This window comes from Ochotona curzoniae, unplaced genomic scaffold, assembly GCF_017591425.1.
Source record: "Ochotona curzoniae isolate NIBS_2020 unplaced genomic scaffold, NIBS_Ocur_1.0 scaffold_3208, whole genome shotgun sequence".
Taxonomy (NCBI): Eukaryota; Metazoa; Chordata; class Mammalia; order Lagomorpha; family Ochotonidae; genus Ochotona; species Ochotona curzoniae.
Genome location: NW_024467106.1, coordinates 7,282,626 through 7,308,227, shown reverse-complemented (window position 1 = coordinate 7,308,227; position 25,602 = coordinate 7,282,626). Strand labels below are relative to the sequence as shown.

General features: G+C 46.1%; 1 protein-coding gene across 8 annotated transcripts in view; it reads left to right on the top strand.

Annotated features, from left to right (window-relative positions):
* GAPVD1 (GTPase activating protein and VPS9 domains 1) overlaps positions 1-25,602 on the top strand; it is a 73,138-nt gene that overhangs the window by 685 nt on the left and 46,851 nt on the right. For all 8 annotated transcript variants that reach the window (XM_040963671.1, XM_040963669.1, XM_040963670.1 and 5 more), the window contains exons 2-7: positions 5,866-5,913; positions 18,035-18,255; positions 19,681-20,524; positions 23,674-23,760; positions 24,471-24,605; positions 24,755-24,944. In XM_040963671.1, the coding sequence (XP_040819605.1) occupies positions 18,071-18,255; positions 19,681-20,524; positions 23,674-23,760; positions 24,471-24,605; positions 24,755-24,944 (1,441 nt within the window). In that variant the 5' untranslated portion in view covers positions 5,866-5,913; positions 18,035-18,070. The remainder of the gene's footprint in view (positions 1-5,865; positions 5,914-18,034; positions 18,256-19,680; positions 20,525-23,673; positions 23,761-24,470; positions 24,606-24,754; positions 24,945-25,602) is intronic.

Here is a 25,602-nt window from a genome sequence, read left to right as displayed (position 1 = left end):
GCAGGTCTGGGGTTTGGGGGGAGGGCACCCCACCTGGCCCCGACGCTCACACTGGGCTTGGCAACTTCTCACTGGCTGGCCGGTGGATCGCATCCCTTCTGCTTCCACGTTCCCAGACAGGCACAATCGTAGTGTGGGTGCTGTAGCCTGCCCACCCCGGAAAGAAATAGGGTTTGGCTTGAGAGTCAGGTGACAGCTTAGATCTAATTTGGGTGTTTTCATCGCTGGTTTTGGAGCCGCTTTTCAACCACGGAGGGTTTTTTTTTGTGTGTTTGTTTTTTGTTGCTGTTGTGTTTAGCCTAAATTCCTCAGTGGACAGAATCTGAAGGGTCTTTTAAGATGTGTGTGTGTGTGTGTGTGTGTATGTAAGCAGTAAATTATTGCTGGCTGGAATGTTTGATGAACTTTGAATTTGTGCTGTTGTTAGGCACATCTCTTACTGTAACCACTTAAAAAAAATCACTTTGCAAATAGTTCAGGTTAATTGATTCCTTTGGTAATCCCAGGGATGCCTGCGATGCCCATGGCACAAAAAAAAAAGAGTAGGGACTCCTGAGATGGGTTTTAGCTTTTGGCACCAGCAGGGCTGCGTCGAAGAAGGATCCTTGCATCTCTAGATGACCAAGAAGGCAGGGCAGGAGGGATGATCAGGTTGGTGAGGGAGATTTGGCTGAGAGCAGAGTCGTTTTGAAAATTTCTTTCTTTTTTATTGTAAAGTCAGATTTACAGAGAGGAGAGGCAGAAAGGAAGACCTTCCATGCGCTGGTTCACTCTCCAAGTGGCCACAACGGCCAGAGCTCAGCCGATCCAAAGCCAGGAGCCCAGAGCCTCTTCTGGGTTTCCCATGTGCGGGTGGGTGCAGGCTTTGGACCCGCCTGTTTTCCCAGGCCACAGGCAGGGGGCTGGGTGGGAAGCGGGACAACCGGGACACAAACTGGCACCTGTGTGGGATCCCTGTGCATACAAGGGGGACTCCAGCCACTAGGCTACTGTGCCGGGCCCCAGGAGAGTTGTTTTTCACAGCTAGAATAGAGCAGGGCCGCTTCAGTCAGGCCTCGGGGTAATCAGCAAAGTCATGGGGAAGAAAGGGAAGTGAGTGTTTTGGCGACAGAGTTTTACTAAAGGCCCCTCCTAAGCTGGTTCTAAGGGCTTGAAGTACCCCAGTCTTGTGTAAGCTGGGAAATGTCTGTGCTTGCAGGCCAGGCGTCTGGTGGGAAGGTGGGGGGCGGGGTTCTGTCTTGGGTTGACAAGCAGCAGGATCATTCTTCAGCTGTCCTCCTCCTGTGTGACAGGAAGGACACCCACAGACTCCGGGAGCAGGGCGCAGAGCCGCTGGCTCCCCAGGGTGCTGGTGCAGGTGCCCACAGTGCTGCTGCGGCCACCCAGGTTGTCTCGAGGGCAGAGGAATCTGCATAAAGTACCTGAGATTTTTTAACCCGTCTGTGAAGTAAAAGCAACAACAGAAAACAGCTGCCACACACTTTTCCTGGAAACAAAAATAAAGGGTGAATATGAAAAGGTGAAAGCAGTTGTTTGACAAAACAGGAAACTGGTGTTGGAGCAGTTTATTTTGTGAGCTTTGCCTTTTTTTTTTTTATCTTGGAAAGTCGGATATACAGAGAGGAGGAGGGGAAGATCTTCCATCCGCGGATTCACTCCCCAAGTGACCACAATGGCTGGAGCTGAGCTGTTCCAAAACAAGGAGCCAGGAGCCTCTTCTAGGTCTCCCACGCGGGTGCAGGGTTCCAAGGCTTTGGGCCGTCCTCGACTGCTTTCCCAGGCCACAAGCAGGGAGCTGGATGGAAAGTGGGGCCACTGGGATTAGAATAGGTGCCTATATTGGCTCCTGGTGTGTGCAAGGAAAGGGCTTTAGCCACTAGGCTACCACGCTGGGCCAGAGCAGTTTATTCTGATTGAACACGCCATGCAACTGTGTGGAAGAGGTGTTTCTGCTTGCTCTGTTCCCTGACCGGCGTCCTGTGCCATTCTTTGCTCTGTGTCCTTTATCTTCATTATGGAACAAATCCTTCTTGTGTTAGTTCTGTGTGTATTTGAGTTGTGAAAATCTTTTTGTTTACTGTTTGGCCGTCGGCTCTGTAAGCATAGGGACTGTGTCTTTACTGCTCGGCAGTAGGGTGCTCAGTGAGTATTTGTTAAATAAGTGAGTTAATTGATAATTTTTTTATTTCTATGTACAAAGTATATCTATTATAAAATTATTTTAAAAGGTTTTTTTTTTTTTTTTGAGATTTGTTTGTTTCATAGGCAGAGTGATGGAGAGAGAGGGAGAGACAGAGAGCGTGAGTTCAATCTTTATGCATTGGCCAACTCCTCGAATGGTGGTCAGCTCTAGGTCTGGACCCGGACAAAGCCGGGAGGCAGAGGCCCAAGCACTCAGGTCATCTTCCTTCGCAGGTGCATTAGTGGGAAAGTGGATCGAAAGTGGAGTAGCCTTTGGGCTGGCGTTGTGGTATAGTAGGTTAAGCTACCACATGAAATACCAGTGTTCCATATGGGCACTAGTTTGAGTCTTGGCTGCTCCACTTCTGATCTAGCTTACTGCTTATGGTTTGGGAAAGCAGCAGAAGATAACCCAAGTGCTTGGACCCCTGCGCATGCGTGGGAGACCAAGAAGAGCTTCTGGCTTCAGCCTAGCCCAGTGCTGGCTGTTGGGACCATCTGGATAGTGAACCAACAGATGGAAGATTTTTTTTTCTCTCTCTCTCTCCCTCTCTCTCTTTTATGCTAATTTTAAAATAAATACATAAGATGAAAAAAAAGCCAGTGGAATAATAAGACTTAAGCTGGCACTGCTATAAGGTATGCTGGTATTGTCTGGCTCTGTCTATATATATATATAAAAGATTTATTTATTTTTTTTAATTGGAAAGGCAGATATACAGAGAGGAAGAGCAATAGAGAGGAAGCTTTTCTGTCCAATGATTCACTCCCCAAGTGGCTGCAATGGCTGGAGCTAAGCCAGTCCGGAGCCAGGAGCTCCTCCAGGTCTCCCACGCGGGTATAGGGTCCCAAGGCTTTGGGCCGTCCTCGACTGTCTTCCCAGGCCACAAGCAGGGAGCTGGATGGGAAGGGGGCCGCTGGGATTAGAACAGCACCCATATGGGATCCCGGCGCATGGAAGGCAAGGACCTTAACCATTATGCTATCATGCCAGGCCCCATTTATGTTTTTTAAAGATTCATTTATTTTTATTGGAGTCATGTTTATAGAAAGAAGAAGGGGAGACAGGAAGATCTGCCATCCACTGGTTTACTCCCCAAGTGACTGCAACAGCTGCAACTGAGCTGATCTAATGCCAGGAGCCAGGAGCTTTTTCTGGGTTTCCCACCTGAGTGCAGGGTCCCATGGCTTTGGGCTGTCCTCTGCTGCTTTCCTAGTTCATAAGCAGGGAGCTGGATGGGAAGTGGAGCAGCCAGGACACAAACTGGTGCCCATATAGGATCCTGATGCTTGAAGGGGAAGGATCAGCCATCAGACCGGGCCCTGTTCATATTTTTAAATTATGAAAATAATATGCATGCTAAGCTGAAACTAAATTTTTGTATCTTACATATATATATATATATTTTTAAGATTTATTTATTTATTGGAAAGTCAGATATACAGAGAGGAAGAGAGACAGAGAGGAAGATCTTCCATCCGATGATTCACTCCCCAAGGGAGCGCAACAGCCGATGCTATGCCGATCCGAAGCCAGGATCCAGGAACTTCTTCCGGGTCTCCCACACGGGTGCAGGGTCCCCAAGGCTTTGGGCTGTCCTTGACTGCTTTCCCAGGCCACAAGCAGGGAGCTGGATGGGAAGTGGCGCTGCCAGGATTAGAACCGGTGCCCGTATGGGATCCCGGGCGTGTTCAAGTTGAGGACTTTAGCCTCTAGGCCATGCCGCTGGGCCCGTATCTTATATTTTTAATTTTAAAGATTTATGTAATTGAAAGAGTGACAGAGAAGGAGAGACAGAGGCGTTCCATATACTGTTTGTTTCCTAGATGGCTGCAACAGCCATTTCTGGGTCAGGCAAAAGCCAGAGGCAGGCACTCCTTTGTGGTCCCCCACTAGAATAGCTGTGTGTGGTCCATCTTCTGCTTTCCCAGGGAGCTGCATCAGAGGTGAAATAGTGGGTCCTGAACCAGCAGTCAGTTATGGGATGCTGACCTTACAAGTGATAGCTTAAAGTGCTGTGCCCCAACATCGACCCTATGTCATATATATGTATATATATATAAAATTTATTTTTATTGGAAAGGCAGATATACGGAGAGGAAGAGAAATAGAGAGGAAGATCTTCCATCTGATGATTCATTCCCCAAGTGACCTCAATGGCCTGAGGTGAGCTGATCCAAAGCCAGGAGCCAGAAGCGTCTATCCAGGTCTCCCACACGGGTGCAGGGTCCCAAGGCTTTGGGCTGTCATCAACTGCTTTCCCAGGCCAGAGGCAGGGAGCTGAATCGGAAGTGGAGCTGCCGGGATTAGAACTGGCACCCCTATGGGGTCCTGGCATGTGCAAGGTGGGACTTTAGCGCCTGGGTTACCATGCCGGGCCCTAAAAAAATTTTTTTTAAGTGTTGTAAGAAATATTCTGGGAAGTGATCATTTTTATTATTTCTTAAGAGTTCCAGTTTCTTAATAGAAGTGTTCGTGTGGAAAGGTAAAGGAGGTGTGGGGTGCAGATACTGTTCCGTGTGGACGTGGGGAGGTCTGTGGAGTGCTGTGTGTGTGGGGAGACAGCATTTGAGCTGCACCTCAGGCCTGGATGTGATTGGCTGTTGGACAAGGGCTCCCATTCCAGGTGACAGCTTGAAGATAGTCTTGGACAGAAAATTTGTAAATTGATTGACAGAACATTCCGGTTTCTAAGGTATTTACTGTGTGAAAGGGAAATATGGGAACAAAACTAATAAAGGTGGACTTGTTGAACAATTGCTGGGCAATCTGGACCACACAGCCTCTCCTCACCATTATAACTAGTTCGTTGCCTTAGAACCTTTTCTGAACACCTTACAGTGTCTCGTTTACGGGGAACCGCAAGTCAGAATACTGTTTTTTTTTTAAGATTTATTTATTTTTATTTGAAAGGCAAATTTTACGGAGAGGAGAGTTAGAAAATGTCTTCTTTCCACTGGTCCACTCCCCAGATGGTCAAAGCTGAGCCGATGTGAAGCCAGGAGTTTTTTCCAGTCTCCTATGTAGGTTCGGGGTCCCAAGCTTTGGGTCATCCTCTGCTAATTTCCCAGGCCATAAGCAGGGAGCTGGATGAGAAGTGGAGCAGCTCTGACATGAACCAGTGCCCATGTGGGATGTTGGTGCATCCATCCGAGAGCAGAGGATTAATGTGCTGTGCCACCACACAGGCCCTGGTCAGTCTACTGAACCAGAGAGATAGTAAGAGAGTTTGTCAAGAACTAAACAAATTTACGTTTGTGTTTCCTGCTGCAGTATGACCTGGCTTTTCGGGACCTCTTCCCTCATCTGTGTAACGGAGGTGCTAGAACCCCAGCACACGGCATCTCGCTCTTCCCCGTGGGACGCGTTCCGGACTTCTAAACAAGCCTGTCCTTGCAGTGCCCTGAGCACTGTCACAGTGCTGTGCCTTGGCACCAGTGCTCGCTGGCCGGGGCAGGTCGGAGCTGCTCCCCAGTCCCGGCACTTATCCCGGGGAGAGGACCTGCCTTCTGGGGACTGTGACCCTGGAGAGCGACTCCTTGTCGGTCCAGCTCTGTAAAGCTAATAGACTTCAATTAAATTAATTTGCTTGAAAATTACCTTTAATGTGTTTAGAAATCTTTAAGAGCGAAGTTAGATACATTAGTAGTTGCACAACATTCACTTTATTCTTTCTCTTTTAGGGTGGGTGTTTTGGAGACAGTTCATTGCATATTCTAGGAATCTCAAAGGTAATGTATTTGTTTTCAAGCTTGGTGTAAGTTTAATTTCTCTTTCTTTGGGAAGATTAGTACTTGAAATAAATTCTCAAGTACTTAATTATTTTTTTCTTCAACTTTGTGAAGCAGAAAGCTTTTTTGTGACCTATGGTATTTCATTTTTTGGAGTTAATTTTTTCTTAGGCAAGGTGGATTTCAGTTGCATATCTTAACATTAGAACTGTTTAATCTTGTGTTTGTGTAGTTATTACTTTAACTCCGTAAGTAATCTTTACCAAGATGCTTCACTGTAAAGGAACGTGGCCAGTACTGCCCGTGTTGTAGTCTAGGAGTTTTAGGCGTCAAGCCATCAATTAAAATAGTTTTCTTTATGCTTACCCGTATTTCCTCATTTTGATTGGTGAGATTAGAGAAATTTCAGGTTGTCTTGCAAATTTCAAAATACATTATGATTTTGTAATAGAAATTTCAGGCCTATTAGCTTTTATCCCTAAGCTGAAGCTGTTTTGAACTCTGCAGTGCTATGGTCAGAGGAGGAGGTGAGTGTCGATTTTCAGCCTCTCATTTGATAAATGGAAGTGAATGGCTGAATAAATACATGAAAGAGAACGGTCGCGTACTTTGCAGGGAGTTCTGGACAGTGTTTTCAAGTTTGAAGATGAGTTGATAAGAAAAATATAGCTTAAATTCAGTCTGCGTGTATACTTTCTCTGAAGCCATTGTTAAAATGTCGCCTGGCTCTCAGCGTGGTGTCCCCACTGCGGAAACGGGCCTGGGCCCGAGGCCTCGCAGGCTCTCAGGTGCTCGCTTGGTCTCGTTCCTGTGCTGGAGGTGGTGGGAACCATCTGGAAAAATGTGCTCAGTTATTTTTTGTTCCTAATTTGTCTTACTGATTATTTCCCTGTAATTAAATTAATTAATTAATTATTAATATTTATTAATCATTTGGAAGGATTAAGCCATAGTTTTTCTGTTGGAAAATTTAAAAATCAAGAAAGTTAATCAATGTATGTCAGCCTTTTTCCAAGATCAGAGTGAGGTAGTATCCAAACCATTTTTTTTTTCAAAGATTTATTTTTATTGGAAAGGCAGATATACAGAGAAGAGGAGAGACAGAGAGAAAGATCTTTTGTCCCATGGTTCACCAAGCGGGCTCAACAACTGGAGCTGAGCCAATCTGAAGCCAGAGCCTCTTCTGGGTCTCCCATGTGGGTACAGGGTTCCAAAGCTTTTGGCCGTCCTCGGCTGCCTTCCCAGGCCACAAGCAGGGAGCTGGATGGGAAGTGGAGCTGCCGGGATTAGAACCGGCGCCCATATGGGATCCCAGTGCGTTCAAGGCGAGGACCTTAACCACTATGCTATCGCTCTGGGCCCTATACAAATCATTTTAATTTGACCAAATACTTACTTTTTTAAAAAAAGATTTATTTTTATTATTATTATTTTTTTTATTGGAAAGGCAGATATACAGAGAGGAGAGACAGAGAGGAAGATCTTCCGTCCGATGATTCACTCCCCAAGTGAGCGCAACGGCCGATGCTATGCCAATCCGAAGCCAGGAGCCTCTTCTGGGTCTCCCACGTGGGTGCAGGGTCCCAAAGCTTTGGGCTGTCCTCAACTGCTTTCCTGGGCCACAGGCAGGGAGCTGGAAGGGATGCAGGGCTGCCAGGATTAGAACCGGCGCCCATATGGGATCCCAGGCGTGCAAGGCGAGGACCTTAACCACTTGCGCCACCGCGCTGGGCCCCAAATACTTACTTTTTTTTTTTTTTTAAAGATTTATTTTTATTATTTTTTAATTGGAAAGGCGGATATACAGAGAGGAGAGACAGAGAGGAAGATCTTCCGTCCGATGATTCACTCCCCAAGTGAGCGCAACGGGCCGATACTATGCTGATCTGAAGCCAGGAGCCTCTTCTGGGTCTCCCACGCGGGTGCAGGTTCCCAAAGTCTTGGGCCGTCCTCTGCTGCTTTCCCGGGCCACAGGCAGGGAGCTGGAAGGGAAGCGGGGCTGCCGGGATTAGAAGCGGGGCTGCCGGGATTAGAACCGGCGCCCATATGGGATCCCGGGCGTGCAAGGCGAGGACCTTTAACCACTTGCGCCACCGCGCCGGGCCCACCAAATACTTACTTTTAAGAATTATCCTAACTAGACCCAACTTAGTTCTTAATCCACTCTGTCTCCTGGACACAAAACCAGAGTTGCCAGGACACAAACCAGCACCCATAAGGGATGCTGGTACCACAGGGTGGAGGATTAGCTTGGTGCAGCACTGGGCAGACCCCAACAGAATGCCTTGTAATATTCATAATTTAAAGTTGTGACAGGTCCATTTCTATTCTTTCTTTCTCTTTTGTTTTCTTCTCTCTCCTTCCCTTCCTTCCTTCCTTTTTTCCTCCCTCCATCCCTTCCTCCTTCCCTCCCTCCCTCCTTCCTTCCCTTCCTCCCCCCTCCCTCTCTCCCTTTTTTCCTTCCTTCCTGCCTGCCTGCCTGCCTGCCTGCGCTAACAGAGAGAGGGCAAGACAGAAAGATCTTCGGTCTGCCGATTCACTCAGTGCCAGCAGCCGGGGTTGGACCAGGCCAAAGCCAGGCACCAGGAGCCCTGTGCGCACCTCCCACGCATGTGGAGCTCTCCAAGTGCTTTGATCATTGTTGCACCTCAGGCATGTCAGACAAAGCTGGGTCCAAGCAGAGGTGGCTGGGCCCTCCTCTGTGACTTGGTGGGGGAAGCTGCAACCTGTAGCACTTCATCCTTAGTGGGCATGGGCTCGAGACCCAACTGCCTCATTTCTCATCCTGCTTTCTGCCCACAGATCTGGAAAAGCTGCTGGAGATGGCCTAAGTCCTGGGGCTTCTGCCACTCCCTTGGGAAAGCTGAATGGTGTTCCGGGCTCCTGGCTTTGGTCTGGTCAAGCCCTAGCTGTGAAGGTCGGCTTGGGAGTGAACCAGCAGATAGAGTATCCCTTTCTCTGTAAGTGCCTTCCGAATAAATAAGTGGCTTTTGTGTTTTCTTTTTCATTTCTTCACCCATGCGTTGGCTATTCAGTGGCGCGCTTTTTGACTCCATGGTGTTGTAAATTTTTTGTTTTAACTTCATGCCTGTGTGTGGGCAGTGATGCCTTCCTCTTAGGTGGCTATGAGGGCTCTGGATTGTCAGTTGTTTTGCTTATCTTGGTTTCAGAGCCGACATTGTAGTGAGGAGTCATTTGAGACCGCTGAATCAGAGATTAAATGGTTATTTAATTTCAGAGTAATAAAATTATTGGAGGTTCATCTAATTGTGAAAGTTTCTCATACACATTTCTAATGGAGTGAATATTTTGTGTCATTTATGTCCTCTGGGTAATGAAGTAGTGAGATTTTTTTTTTGTTTTAAAGATTTATTTATTTTTCTTGGAAAGGCAGAGGAGATACAGAGAAAAGGGTCTTCCATCCGCTAGTTCACTGCTCAAATGGCTGCAACAGCCAGAGCTGAGCTGATCCTAAGCCGGGAGCTTCTTCCGGGTCTCCCACACGGGTGCAAGGTCCCCAAGGCTTTGGGCCGTCCTCGACTGCTTTCCCAGGCCACAAGCAGGGAGCTGGATGGGAAGTGGAGGAGCTGAGATACAAACTGGCACCCGTATGGGGTCCTGGTGCATGCAAGGTGAGGACTTTGGCCACTAGGCTATTGCGCAGCGTCCTGAAATCAGATTCTTATTCCGTAAAAAGCTGGAGTGTTTTTGAAAGTGTTTTCATTTTTTCCTGCTTCAGAGATTTTGAGTCCTAGCAGTCTTAGTGTTTATGGTAGCTATTTCCTCTGGAGTCCGTAATGTGCTTTGTAGAACAGATTTCACTGGGTCAGGATCTGCTTCCCCTCCTGTTCTGCATGGAGTAGCTGTGCCTGCTTATCAGGAGCTGGCAGACTTGCTCTGTGTAGGCTGGATAGTAAACGTTTTAGGTGGGTGGAAAATAGGGCTTGTTTAGTTCTGTGGTCCTCGGCTGCAGATGTGTAAACAGCTGAGCCTGGCCATGTTGCAGGAACACAGACAGGGAGCTGGGCTGGAGGGGAGCACCTTGGATGAACTGGTGCCTAGATGGGTGGAGTATTAGCATGTTCAGCGACTGCACTGCTCAGGCTGTTTTCTTGTTAGCATAAGATATACACATTAAAGACAAAAATGTAAAACATCTCTAGATTAGAGGTATGGATAACCAGTCACTGAAGAGTTCAGTTAGATTTTATCACTGGAGCAGTCTGTGTCATTAGGAAGGCTTTACTGATCCATGCCTTGGGAATCAGAACAAGTGTGTAATATAGGGCCTGCTGTAAATAACACATTGAAACATAACAATGGGGGCCGTTGCAGTGGTGCAGCAGGCTAATCCTCTACTCTGTGGGTGCTGGCATCCCATATAGGCACCAGTTCAGGTCCCAGCTGCTCTGTTAGCATGCAGCTCTCTGCTTATGGCCTGGAAAGGTGGAAGAGAATTGTTAAGTCCTTGAACCCCTGTACCCCTATGGGAGACCTAGCAAAAGCTCCTGGTTTCTGGCTTTGTATCAGCTCAGCTTTGGCTGTTGCTGTTTGGTGAGTGAACTAGCAAATGGAAGACCTTCTCTCTTCTGTGTCTCCTCCTTTCTGTAAAATCTGCCTTTCCAATAAAAATAAATAATCTTTTAAATTAATTAATTAATTAATTTTATTGGCAAGTCAGGTATACAGAGAGGAATGCAGACAGAGAGGAAGGTCTTCCGTCCGATGATTCACTTCCCAAGTGGATGTAACGGCTGGAGCTGAGCCTAACCGAAGCTAGGAGCCAGAAACTTCTGGGTCTCCCACACGGGTGCAGGGTCCCAAAGCTTTGGGCCGTCCTTGACTGCTTTCCCAGGCCACAGGCAGGAAGCTGGATGGGAAGTGGGGCCGCCGGGATTAGAACCAGCGCCCGTGTGGAATCCCAGTGTGCTCAGGGTGAGGACTTTAGCTGCTAGGCCATTGTGCCATGCCCAAAATAAAAAAAAAGAAAAAGAAAAAGAAAAAAAAAAAACGCATTGGCTGTAGCTGGAGGTTTTGTGTATTGCACAAAACAGGAATTGAGGGACCTTGTGCAGCAGCCTAGTGGCTAAGGTCCTTGCCTTGCATATGCCAGGATCCAATATGGGCATTGGTTCATGTCCTGGCTGCTCCACTTCCCTTCCAGCTCTCTGCCTGCGGTCTTGGAGGGCAGTGGATGATGGCCCAAAGCCTTTGGACCGTGCATACACATGGGTGATCTGGAAGAAGCTCCTGTCTCCTGTCTTTGGATTAACTCAGCTGCAATCATTTCAGCCACTTGGGGATGAGCCTTTCTCCCTTTCTGTCTCTCCTCTCTAAATCTGACTTTCAAAAAAAGAATCTGAAAAAAATATAGTTTACGTAGTTGAGAGAGGGATGCATATATGTGTGGGTCTCTCTCTTTTTTTAAAGATTTATTTATTTATGTTGCAATGTCAGATATATACAGAGGAGGAGAGACTGAGAGGAAGATCTTCTGTCCGATGACTCACTCCCCAAGTGACCGCAACAGCTGGTGCTGTGCCGATCTGAAGACAGGAGCCAGGAATCTCCTCCAGGTCTCCCATGCAGGTGCAGGGTCCCAAGGCTTTGGGCCGTCCTCGACTGCTTTCCCAGGCCACAAGCAGGGAGTTGGATGGCAAGTGGAGCAGCCGGGATTAGAACTGGTGCCCATATGGGATCCCGGCGCGTTCAGGGCTAAGACTTTAGCCACTAGGCTTCACTGCCGGGCCCCAATGTGGGTCTGTAATTTGGATGGGGAGGGTCAACTTAAGAAGGCAGGTGAACAAAAATTTTGAATTTTTTTCATGTATCCACAGGAGGAAAAGGAAGGGGTGCTCCTTGCTGTCAGACTATATCGGCCCTCAGTGGTGGGGGATGGTCATTTGATGATTCCTGGAAGACACTAATGTGGGGAAGAATATTCCAAGTGTGTTACTTGAATGGTTTTGATAGTTCTGAAACATTGTCAGCTTCGTTGTACTAGGGTTGAGAAAATTTTTTCAAACTCTGGCTGGCCAAGTCCACCTTAGTGCATCCAAAGGCCCAGGAACTTGTTGCAAGCTCGGCTGGGAGTCGTCCAAGCTGTTCTGTTTTCATCCTCTAACGGGGCGTTTGCTGTCCTCCCGGCCTGTAGGAGCTGGCTGTCATCTTGTGTGTGCATCTGGGCGCTCTGCGCTGCACAGGCCTCAGCAGGTGAGACGGCGCAGTCCCAGTGCATGTTTTTGCTTTTATTTTAGAGAGATGAACTGTTTTAAAGGCAGAGCAACAGAATAGGAGAGACAGAGACTAGGGGATTGTCAGCCATTGGTTCACACTCTAACTGGCCCCAGCAGGCAGGTCTGGGGCAAGCTAAAGCCAGCGGGGACAGGGGGCAGACGCGCAACTGGTTGGGCCATTTTCTGCTTCCTTCCCAGGCACATTTAGCAGGAAGCTAGCTTGGGAGCAGAGTAGCTGCGACTTGAACTGGCAGCCTGATGTGGCACGCTGGTGTTGTAATGGCAGCTTAGCCCCTTGCACCACAGCGCTGGGCCTGCGCATTGTTTTGAGGTTAGGAATCTGCCATGACAGAAAAAGGACTATCTGAAATAATTGCTAGTTTTAGGATGGAAATCATTGTGTTCTCTTTTGAAGATTGCTCAGTCTTTGGGGACTGGACGCTGGTTTGGCTGCTGTGTACTTGCGCTTCCTTGCGCTTCTGGTTTCACAGATGACCAAGCTTTATGAGGACAGAGGTTCTATCTGTTGTAGTTTGTGGTGTGTGATCAATGCTGGCGTTATGAAAACATTTCATAATATATTAGTTGATCTGACCTGAATCGGAAAAGGTAGCTTTTTTTTTCCCTTTTATGATTCACTTGTTTTTACTTGAAAGAGTTATGGAGAGAGAAATGGAGAAACAGGGGCAGATCTTTCATCCGTTGTGCATTCCTGAGATGGTTGCATGGGCTGGAGCTGAGCCAGTCCGAAGTCAGGAGCCAGGAGTTTATTCTGGGTCTCCAATGCGGGTGCAGGGGCATAAGACCCAGGTCATGCTCCTAGGCTTGCCCCAGGCCACAGTCAGGAGCTGCATCAGAAGCGGGGCAGCTGGCACTAGAGCCGGCGTCCGTGTCGGATTCCTGCATCCAAGGGGGAGGATTAAGCCTGCTGTGGCCATGTCAGCCCTGCCTTTTTTTTTGTTGTTGTTGTTAATATTTATATATTTCTTGAAAGGTATGGCTACAGAGAGGGAGAAACAGAGAGATTGTCTACCTGCTAGCTCGTTCCCCATGTGGATCCAATGGCCAAAACTGGTCCAAGCTGATGCCAGGAACTTAGAGCTTTGTCAGGGTCTTGCACCTAGATTGGAGGTTGAACAGCTGGGACTGATCCTTGTGCCCGTATGGGATGCCGGTGTTGCAGTATTGCTTTCTCTACCATGCTGCCATACTGGTCTCCAAGTGTACAGTTTTTTGGTTAAGATTTATTTATTTTTGTTATAAAGCCAGATTTACAGAGAGGAGAGACAGAAAGATCTGTCTGCTGGTTCATTCCCCAAGCGGCTGCGATGGCTGGAGCTGAGGCATTCCGAAGCCAGGAACCTGGAGCTTCTCCAGGTCTCTCACTTGGGTGCAGGGTCCCAAGACATTGGGCCATCTTAGACTGCTTTCTCAGGCCACAGCAGAGAGCTGGATGGGACGCGGGGCTGCTGGAACACGAACTGATACTCATATGGGATCCTGGTGTGTGCAAGGCAAGGACTTTAGACACTAGGCTACCTCGCCAGACCCAAAAATAAATAAATCTTAAAAAAAGATAAGTGTACGCACTAGGTTTTGTTCTTTTTTTTTTTTTTTAAATAATCCTGGTGCTTTTATAAGGCACAAAATAATTCACATGCTTTGTCCACATTTTATGGGTTAAAAAATCCGCAAGAGGTTCAGAGGAAATGATAAGCTCAGCGCAACAGAACTGGCTGATGAGGCACATGAGCTTTTAAGAACCCATTTCAGGTCAGTTTTCCTTCAGGGTTACGGTGCTCCTAATCAGGCGACTCGGGCGGTGATTCCACTCTTAGCCTGTGAACTAGAGCCCCCTAGTGGACAGCGGCGTTCCCCGGTGGAAATGCAAAGTCATCCTTGTGTTCCCTGTAGACTTTTAGTTAGTAAGGAAATTGGTCCAATTATACAAGTTTTGAATGTTTACAGATCCTTTTGTGATCAATTCAGTAGAAAATCAACTTGTGAAGGAGAAATATTGGTAACTTTGTAAGTTTTCATTTTAACTTTTTAGCTGAAAGCAAATTGAGGGGCCCAATTGCAGGATCTTGAGACTAAACAGCTTTGTGCAGTTCTCAGAGGAATTGATAAGTAACAAAAAAGTGATTTTTGAAACTAATTGAAGTCAGGTTAGATGGTAATATCTGGAAAATTTCTATTCATTAGTAATCCATAAAATAAAGAGAACTCAGAAACTTGAAATAAGAAATTGAAATTGATAAAACCATTTCTTTTTTTTAAGATTTATTTATTTTTATTGGAAAGTCAGACATACAGAGAGGAGGAGAGACAGAGAGGAAGATCTTCTATCCGATGACTCACTCCCCAAGTGAGCGCAATGGCTGGTGCTGCGCTGATCCGAAGCTGGGAACCAGGAACCTCTTCCCGGTCTCCCACACAGGTGCAGGGTCCCAAGGCTTTGGGTCGTCCTTGACTGCTTTCCCAGGCCACAAGCAGGGAGCTGGAAGGGAAGAGGAGCTGCCGGGATTAGAACCGGCGGCCATATGGGATCCTGGCGCGTTTAAGGCGAGGGCACTAGCTGCTAGGCCACAGTGCCGCCACCGGGCCCAGTGTTTAAATTTTTAATGAAATATCTATTTGTAATTTACTGACTATCAAGACATACAGCATTATGTTCTGTAATCTGTGTCACGTGTGTTTTTGTTGACATAAAACATTGTGGTCTGGCAGGCTGTCTAGGTTTTGAGGACATAACTTGAGTAATATTTTAAACTCTGTGTGCTTTCTGTGTCTGTTTAGATACTAGATAATCAATACTTTAAAAAAATTTCCCTTATTTCTTTTGGCAAACGCTCATTCAGGTCTTGTGTGAACCAGGCCTTCTCCGGGCCCTAAAATGCAGTTGCATGAACAAAGCTGAAAAGCCTTGGCCCTGGTGGCATTTACTCCTTTCTGGGGAAATGCCATAAATTATGATACATATGCATGTATGTAACTAACACATGTTTTCCTTGTGTCCTGGCTGCCCCACTTCCCATCCAGCTCCCTGCTAAGGTTCCTGGGAGTGCATTAGACAATGGCCCAAGGACGTGGAACCCTGCACCCATGTGGGAGACCAGGAAGAGGCTCCTTGCTCCTGGCTTCGGATAGACTCAGCTCTGACTGTTGTAGCCATTTGGTAGTGAACCCACAGATGGAAGATCTTTCTGTTTCTCTCTTTCTGTAAATCTGCGTTTCCAACTAAAATAAATAGATCTTTAAAAAATAGAAAAATGGAAATAAAAGATAGTTTTAGTAGTCAAAGTGTGGCGTGGGGTAGGTCAAACCACAGCTTGCCAAGCTGGCATCCCCTGTGAGCACCAGTTCAAGTCCCACCTACTTCACTTCCCGTCCAGCTTCCTGCCTGGACTGTGCAAATGCTGGCCCAAGTGGGAGCTGGGTGGAGTCTGACAGTCCTGGCTTTGGCTTTGCCCTAGCCATTGCAGCCGTTTGAAAAATGAACAAGTGGATGGCAGACCGATCTCTCTCTGTCTCTCCCTTCCTTCTTCCTTCTCTTCAACTTTGCCTTTCAGATAAATAAATCTTTAAAAATTAGTAATTTTGGGGCCGGGCGCGGTGGCACAAGTGGGTAAAAGGTCCTCGCCTTGCACGCCCGGGATTCCATATGGGCGCCGGTTCTAATCCCGGCAGCCCCGCTTCCCTTCCAGCTCCCTGCCTGTGGCCTGGGAAAGCAGTCGAGGACGGCCCAGGGCCTTGGGAACCTGCACCCACGTGGGAGACCCGGAAGAGGCTCCTGGCTTCGGATCAGCATAGTATCAGCCCGTTGCGCTCACTTGGGGAGTGAATCATCGGACGGAAGATCTTCCTCTCTGTCTCTCCTCTCTGTATATCCGCCTTTCCAATGAAAAAATAATAAAAATAAATCTTTAAAAAAAAAATTAGTAATTTTGGCACAAAAGTTTCAAATGTATATTTATGAAAGAATCTTCAAAAAGTTGATAGAAAGTTGATTAAAAAATTATTCCATTTTCTTTTTTTAATTTTCTTTTTAGTATTGTTTACACAGTTAAGAATTTATTCTGTTGGGCCTGGCAGCATGGCCTAGCGGCTAAAGTCCTCGCCTTGAATGCGCCAGGATCCCATATGGGTACCAATTCTAATCCTGGCAGCTCCTCTTCCCATCCAGCTCCCTGCTTGTGGCCTGGGAAAGCAGTCGAGGACGGCCCAAAGCCTTGGGAACCTGCTGGGACAGCAGTTGAGGACGGCCCAATGCTTTGGGACCCTGCACCCGTGTGGGATACCCAGAAGAGGTTTCTGGTTCCCGGCTTCAGTTCAGCGCAGCACTGGCCGTTGCGCTCACTTGGGGAGTGAGTAATTGGACAGAAGATCTTTCTCTGTCTCTCCTCCGCTCTGTGTATCTGACTTTGTAATAAAAATAAATAAACCTTTAAAAAAAAAGAATTTATTCTGTTTTCCACAGACTTAAAAAGTTTCACTGTATTTATTTATCTGAGAAAGGAGAGAGGCAGATGGAGCTGGCAGCCTTTGGTCTGCTCCCTGAGTGCCTGTAGCAGGCAGGGGTCAGTGAAGCCAGGAGCCAGGTGTCCCTGAGAATGGATGAGCGCTGCTGACGACCACGGTGGCGGGAAGCTGGAGTCCGGCTGCAGCCAGGACTCGCACGCTGCACCGTGATGTGGCTTGAGGCTGTCTGGGTCACTAGGCTCAACTGCCTCCTCCCTGAAGTGCTCGCAGTGTGCTAGATAAGGGCAAACTTCCTTAACAGAGCAGACGAGGGACAAGGAAGCTATATTTTCTGTTTGAGAACAGCCATTCAGCAGAGACCTGAATGCAGAGAAACCTTGCTGGGGTCTCAACAAGTGTGGACTACAGGCAGGCGTGCTTGGCCTGCTCAAGCAACTGCTAGGAGGCAGCTGTGTCAGGAGCCGTGTGAACCACAGAAGAATGCTGGGATGTGGAGTTGAGAAGTAGCCAGGGTAGATGGTGTGGGACCCGCCCACTTCATCTGGGTGTGAAATAAAGCTTTGGGCTTTCCCAGTGGGAGAATGAAGTCACCTGACTTAGAGTTTAAGGTTTGCTCCATGATGTGAGAAGATCAGACACAGGAACAAAGCAGGGAGATGATTGGGGCATGATGGATACCAGTGATGCTGGTGGGCTAGTGATGGAAGGGCAGAATAGTCAGAGTTGAGATGTATTTTGAAGGTAGAATCAAAAGGCCGTTGCCTGTGTTATAAGCGAGTATGCGTATAGTCAGCGATAATCCCAGGGTTACTGAATGGACACTGGGCATGAAGTGCTTACAGTGGCTCTCAGACCGGTGGCCTTATTGGCAACATTTTTCTTCTCTTTGCTTATCTTTATTTACCTGGTTGTCTACATGGGCTGTGTAATATTTCTGCAATAAAATAAATTCATGAATTATTTTAAAATTAGAGCTAGCAATGTCACTATATTAATTTTTTCTGTGTTGTCTCCTTTTGGTTTTTGAAAAGAATTTAAATGATGTGGGCCCAGCACGGTGGCCTAGCGGCTAAAGTCCTAGCCTTGAACGCGCTGGGATCCCATATGCTCGCTGGTTCTAATCCTGGCATCCTGCTCCCTGCTTGTGGCCTGGGAAAGCAGTCGAGGACGGCCCAGAGCTTTGGGACCCCGCACCCGCGTAGGAGACCTGGAGGAGCTCCTGGCTTCAGATTGGCTCAGCTCCAGCCGTTGCAGCTGCTTGGGGAGTGAACCATCAAATGGAAGATCTTCCTCTCTGTCTCTCCTATCTGTATATCTGACTTTCCAATGAAAATAAAAGAAATCTTAAAAAAAAAAAGAATTTAAATGATGTAAACTCTTAAAATGTGTTTTCTTCCTTGTAGTGATTAGCCATCGCTGTTCCTTTTCGGCATTTGAAGATGGTGAAGCTAGATATTCACACACTGGCCCATCACCTCAAGCAGGAGCGTTTGTATGTAAACTCTGAAAAACAGCTCATCCAGAGGCTCAATGCGGATGTTCTCAAAACAGCAGAGAGGTTGTATCGGACAGCATGGATTGCAAAGCAACAGAGAATTAATTTGGATCGACTTATCATAACCAGGTAAATTTTGTGCATTGCTGTGAATGAGTGTGATTCAAACAAAGTGCATAGCTTAAATGGTTAGGCTCAAGCTCTCAGCTCTGTGGCCATTTCATGACATTTGTTTCAGAGTTACTGTGAGTGGTATATTTATTGCTCAGTTTAGGTGTGTCTAGTGTATAGGACAGTGGCATATAGTGAGTTAGGATAGTTTAAATTAATAAAATTGAATCTTTGGAATACAGAGTTTATTTTGTTTATTAATGTAAACATTATTACAGAAATGTGTAACTTAGGCATTAACATTTTATACCCTACCAATTAGGTTTTGGGTTTTTTTTTTTAAAGATTTATATATTTTTTTTATTGTAAAGTCAGATATACATAGAGTAGGAGAGACAGAGGGAGATCTTCCGTCCGATGATTTACTCCCCAAGTGAGCGCAATGGCTGGTGCTGCACCAATCCTAAACCAGGAGCCAGGAACTTCTTTCAGCATCTCCCAGTCAGGTGCAGGGTCTCAAGGCTTTGGGCCATCCTCAACTGCTTTCCCAGGCCACAAGCAGGGAGCTGGATGGGAAGAGGAGCTACTGGGATTAGAATCGGTGTCCATATGGAATCCCGGTGCATTCAGGGCGAGGACTTTAGCCTCTAGGCCATGGTGCTGGGCCCTGGTTTGTTTTTTGGGTTTAGTTGAAAGACTGAGTAATAGAGAAACAGGGAGCGTTTGAGAGCAATGGAGAGAGAGTCAAGTTAAGTTTTTTATATCTGCTGGTTTACTTCCCAGTAGCCAGGTCTGAGCCAGGAACCAGAAACTCCATCCTCTTCTCCCTCATCAGTGTCAGGCACCCACGTTAGAGGAGCTCCTCCTGCCTTTCCAGGCGTATTAGCAGGAAGCTGGAACTGACAGTGGGCTAAGGGATGCCAGTATTGCATCACAGAGGTACCTAACCTGATGGAATACAACCTCATTCCTTTGCATTTCTAGGTTTGTCTCATACAGTTGCTGTTGATCTAAAATACATATATTTTAACGATTTACTTATTTTTTTATTGGAAAGTCAGATTTACAGAGAGCAAACACAGAATGATTTTTCATTCACTGGTTCACTCCCCAAGTGGCCACAACAGCCAGAGCTGGGCCAGTCTGAAGCCAGGAGCTTCGTCCTGGTCTTCCAACGGGTGCAGGGTCCCAAGGCTTTGAGCCGTCCTCAGCTGCTTTCCCAGACCACAAGCAAGGAGCTGGATGGGAATTGGAGCCGCCAGGATACGAGCTGGCACCCATGTGGGATCCTGGTGCTGATCTAAAATATTTTAGCAATTCAAAGTGATCTCATTACTATATCTGTAATTAATCCATATTTCCTGTATACTTTGTGATATTGCTATTGATAGTGTTATGTATATATTGGCTCTTTCTTTGAAAAAAATATTTTTTAATTTTTAGTGCTGAAGCCTCCCCTGCTGAGTGTTGCCAACATGCCAAGATTTTGGAAGACACACAGTTTGTTGATGGATACAAGCAGTTGGGATTTCAGGAAACTGCTTATGGAGAGTTCTTGAGCCGCTTAAGGGAAAATCCTCGTCTGATTGCCTCATCGTTGGTTGCTGGAGAGAAACTTAACCAGGAGAACACACAGAGTGTCATTTACACCGTATTTACCTCCCTGTACGGCAACTGCATTATGCAGGAAGATGAAAGCTACCTCCTTCAGGTTTTGCGATACTTGATTGAATTTGAACTTAAAGAAAGTGACAACCCCAGACGCCTTCTGAGAAGAGGAACTTGTGCCTTCAGCATCTTATTTAAACTTTTTTCTGAAGGACTCTTTTCTGCCAAACTTTTCCTCACAGCTACTCTACACGAGCCAATCATGCAGCTGCTTGTTGAAGATGAGGATCACTTGGAGACTGACCCCAACAAGCTAATTGAGAGGTTCTCTCCATCCCAGCAGGAGAAACTCTTTGGGGAGAAAGGCTCAGATAGATTCAGGCAGAAGGTTCAGGAGATGGTGGATTCTAATGAGGCCAAGCTGGTGGCTTTGGTGAACAAGTTTATTGGTTATCTCAAACAGAACACGTACTGCTTTCCCCACAGTCTGAGGTGGATCGTGTCCCAGATGTACAAAACGCTGTCCTGTGTGGATAGGTTGGAAGTAGGGGAGGTCAGGGCCATGTGCACTGACCTCCTGCTGGCTTGCTTCATTTGCCCTGCTGTTGTCAACCCCGAGCAGTACGGCATCATTTCTGACGCTCCCATCAATGAGGTGGCACGCTTCAATCTGATGCAGGTATGCTGGGGCTGCTCGAGGGATTAGTGCTAAGGGTGGATAAGGGTGGTTGACACTATGAAAGTATGATGACAGCACTTCGTGAGTGGTTTTTTTTTTTTTTTTTTTTTTAAGATTTACTTATTTGAAAGGCAGGTTTTTACAGAGAGAACAAGAGAAGGCCTTCCATCTACTGGCTCACTTCTCAGGTGGCTGCAATGGCCACATCTGGGAACCCAGAGCCTCTTTCGCGTCTCCCTTATGGGTGCAGGATCCCGAGGCCTTGGACCATACTATGTTGCTCTCCCAGACCATAAGCGGAGAGCTGGATCAGAAGGGGAGCAGCCAGGAAATGAACTGGTGTCCTCATGGGACGCTGGGGCCACAGGGTGGAAGATAAGCTTACTGTGCCAACTCCTTATCACTGTTTTCTTCAAACTCTCCTAAATATTTGTGTTATTCTGACTTAAAAAAAGCAATCATATTACAGTTTCAAAATACTGTAGTCATAAAACTTTTTAAAGATTTATTTATTTTTATTGGAAAGGCAGATATATAGAGAGAAGAGAGAAAGGAATATCTTCTGTCTGATGGTTCACTCCGCAAGTGAGCACAACAGCCAGAGCTGAGCCAATCTGAAGCCAGGAGCCTCTTCCAGGTCCCCCATGTGGGTGCAGGGTCCCAAAGCTTTGGACTGTCCTCGATTGCTTTCCCAGGCCACAAGCAGGGAGCTGGATGGGAAGTGGAGCTGCCAGGATTAGAACTGGCACCCATATGGGATCCTGGTGCGTTCAAGGCGAGGACTTTAGCCGCTAGGCCACGCCACTGGGCCCAACATTTTGTTTTTACATGGAATTTTTCACACTTTAATTTGTATAGTTGATTAGATTTTCTAAATGAATCAACCATCCTGCTTTTTCAAAATGCAAAATAAGATGACTTTTTTTTATATTTCCCTTTGTAGTAAAGCCTGAGCTGAACAAATAGGTTATAACTAATTGTTATTTAGTTTTAGTGACTAAGCATGTTTTTGTTGCATGCTTACATATTGGCTATGTTGTCTCAGATAATGTACTAAATTAGGTTTCTAAAGTCCTGGAATTCTGAAACTCTCTTAGAACTAAGAGTTTGAGAAAGAGGATTTTGTACATTTTCTTAATTGTCTGAACTCCTGAAATTACATAATTTTTTTCTTTGGGGAATTTAAAAATCATATCCCTCAGAGTAAAATCTATAGTGAAAGGCACCATGCAATGGCTCAGGAGCTAAATCCTCGCCTTGTACACACAAAATCCCCCATATCCTGGCTGCTCCAGTGCGCATCCAGCTCCCTGCTTGTGGCCTGGGGACGCAGTCAAGGACGGCCCAAAGCCTTGGAACTCTGTACCTGCGTAGGAGACCCAGAAGAAGGTCCTGGCTCCTGGCTCCTGGCTCCTGGCTTCTGATCAGCTCAGCTCTGACCATTATGGCCAATTGGGGCAGTGAAGCAGCAGCAGATGGAAGATCTTTTTGTCTCTCCTTCTCTAAGTAGATGTGACTTTCCAATAAAAATGAATAAATCTTCCAAAAAAAATCTGTAGTGAAGCAATTAGGTTTATTTAGAATAAATTATTTCTGAATGAGTTCTCTTAAGTAGTAAGCTTTTTTTCATTATCGATTTTCTTTAAATTTTCATGTTAGAGATTGAATCATTTATTTTCAAGATGATTAAAAAGGGGAGTTGGTCCTAGATGCTGAACTGATGCTGCTCCAGTGCTGACGTTGACGTGAGGCCCGCAGGCAGTGGCTTCACACTTCACTGCTGGCTGTGTGAAATCTGTTCCGTGAATATGTCCTATAGGAATTGTTTGCTTTTAAATCTAAGGGGAAAAAGAGTGCTTGTTAAACCTAAAGAGAAAAGTACCTTAAAAAATGAATTTTAGTAATTGTTATTTGAAGGGCAGAGAGAGCTGTAGACAGAGATCTCCTGTCTGTCAGTTTGCTCCCTGTGTGTCTGCAGCAGCACGGTGTGAGCCAGGCTGAGGGCACGAGTCTTGCACGGGTAGCAGGGACCCAGGTGCTGAGCCGCCCCCTTCCTTCCAGGCTGCACGCTAGCAGGGCCCTGGGACTGGAATTGATGGGAAGCTGGGGGTCCAACATAGGCATTTCTGATTTGGAAAGCAGGTGGCGGTCTTTTATTTTTTAAGGTTTTATTTTAAAAGCAAGGCAGTGTAGTGAAAAGGAGACGCAGAGAGAGAGACCTTCCATTCACTGGTTCATTCTTCAGATGGCTGCAGCAGCCAGGTCTGGGCCAAGCCAGTGTCAGCAGCTCTAGTTGGGTCTTCTACAGTGGGTACTTTTCCAGGCATGTTAGCAGGGAGCTGAATCAAAAGCAGAGCAGGGCCTGGCAGCGTGGCCTAGTGGCTAAAGTCCTTGACTTGAACGCGCCTGGATCTCATATGGGCACTGGTTCTAATCCCGGCAGCTCCACTTCTCGTCCAGCTCCCTGCTTGTGGCTGGGAAAGCAGTCAAGGACGGCCCAAAGCTTTGGGACCCTGCACCCGTGTGGGAGACCTGGAAGAAGTTCCTGGATCCTGGCTTCAGACCGGCATAGCATCGGCCGTTGCGCTCACTTGGGGAGTGAATCATCAGACGGAAGATCTTCCTCTCTGTCTCTCCTCCTCTCTGTATATCTGACTTTCCAATACATAAATAAATTGAAAAGAAAAAAAGCAACTAAGACTTGACTTGGCACTTTGATATCAAATGCCAGCACTGCAGTGCACTTAATGTACTCTGTCATAGTGCTGGTCGCACGAGCTCCATCGTAATCATTTACAAAATCCTTACCCCAGGAAGGTACTTGATATTAACTCAAAGTAGTTTTGTAAGTGAGTCAGCTTAAAATAATAAACATATAAAATACGTATAAATATATATGAGAACAATAAAAAAACAAAAATTTAATATAAAGTAAATTAGCAATAAGTATGTTTAATATATTTTAGGAAAATGAGAGGTGTATTTTCTACTTTGTTTCTGTAACTGTTAAAGTAGTGATCTGTATAATACATGTAGGTAATGTGCACATTTTACGGGCTCTCGTCTGGCGCGCCTGTTCCTATGCGAGGGTTTTGAGAGTTGTACCGCAGTGCACAGCCAGTGTTGTCTTTGTTGGCTTTGGCTTGCAGGTTGGCCGCCTGTTGCAGCAGTTAGCCATGACTGGCTCCGAAGAGGGAGATCCCCGGACAAAAAGCAGCCTTGGTAAATTTGACAAAGTAAGCCTGGACCCTGTGTCATGGGAAGCTCATTTACAGTTGATTGAATGCAGCTATCGGGTCTCATCCTTCAGCGAGGAGTGCACTTGTGTTCCTTGTAATTTGCTACAACATTGGATAAGGTTTTGATGGAAGATGTCATTAAAGATCACCGACTCACTGGTAGAGAATTATTGAGGAGGTAGCTTTGTGATGAGAAAGTTCTAGGATTCCTTTATTTGAAAATGTTTCCTAAAAATTAAATTGGAATGACTCAAGGATAATTGTACAATTTTCAGTATGTTTTATAAGTTGCTCATTTGGCTTAGTTAAATATAAATCACACTTCAAGTAAGTTGTATATTCAATTTGACTTAAAATGCAAAGGTTCTGTGGTGAGATCTCCAGTCCGCCTCTCATGTCTGGCCTTCTGTTCCCTCCTTGGGCTCAGCAGTCCTGCGTGTCCTCTAGAGGTCACACGGACGCGGGCAGAGCTTGGCATCTTTTCCCACGCGCCCCATCCTGCCCCTTCAGAAGGGGTAGCGTAGTATATGTAATGTTTCGTGTTATGATTGCTTTACTTATGAGTGTATCTTGCCAATATTTCTATGTCAAGTAAAGGTTTATTTTTTAAAATGTTGGGCTTGGAATAATTCCTGAGAAGTCTGGCCCTTTGCGTTTCTCTCCGCCTTGGAGGGAGGTGTCTCACTGTGACCTCCCCGTCTTGACAGGGCTGTGTTGCTGCTTTCCTGGATGTCGTGATCGGGGGCCGGGCAGTGGAGACACCGCCGATGTCCTCCGTGAACCTTCTGGAAGGCTTAAGCAGAACTGTGGTGTACATCACCTACAGTCAACTTCTAACTCTGGTAATGGCTTTTCTTCATTAATGCAGATTTCTCCTGTGTCTTTTAACTAAGCATGAGCAGAGTTCTCTGAGAGTGTGGTGTAAGGAATATAAATGACACTTGAAATTGATTTCACTAGCTAAAGGAAAACTTGATTTTCATTTTGCCAGGTGAATTTTATGAAGAGTGTGATGTCTGGAGACCAGCTGAGAGAAGATAGAATGGCTCTGGACAACTTACTGGCAAATTTACCCCAGGCCAAACCGGGAAAAAGCAGCAGTTTAGAAATGACTCCCTACAACACTGCTCAGCTGTCGCCAGCAACCACTCCCGCCAACAGGAAGAACCGGTTACCGATAGGTAAAGCGAATCTCTCACCAGGGCTTTTCCTGAACTGTGATACTTTTTTAGCATTTGCTGTTGTTCTGTGTTTTGGATTATTGTTTTAATTACTCAGAAAAGTCTTTTAGTGTTTACTATTGGTATTTCAGTATTTAAAATTATGCCAGGAAGGTGAAAGTTTATCATAAGACTTTAGCTTTAACCTCAACACACTTTTCAAAATTAATTTAAATTATGAAAGCTATAGTATACTTTAAATTTTTACATCCTTTTCTTCGGGAAAATGTTGAAAAGAAAATGTAATTTATTATAAGTAATAAGTTTTTGAATTATATAACCTTTTATAAAGTTCTAAATAGTAAATATAATTTCATTAATAAAGTAGAAAATGATAACTACTGTTTATTATTATTTTTAAACATTTTTTTTAATTGGAAAGTCAGATTTACAGAGAGACAGGAAGAAAGATCTTCCATCCTCTAATTCATTCCCCAAGCGGTGCAGTGGGTGGAGCTGAGCCGATCTAATGGGGGGGGCGGTCCTTTATTGCTTTACCAGGCCACAAGCAAGGAGCAGCATGGAAAGTGGGGCTGCCAGGATTAGAACCATCGCCCATATGGGATCCTGGAACGTGCAAGGCAAGGACTTTAGCCATTAGGCTACCGTGCCAGTCCAT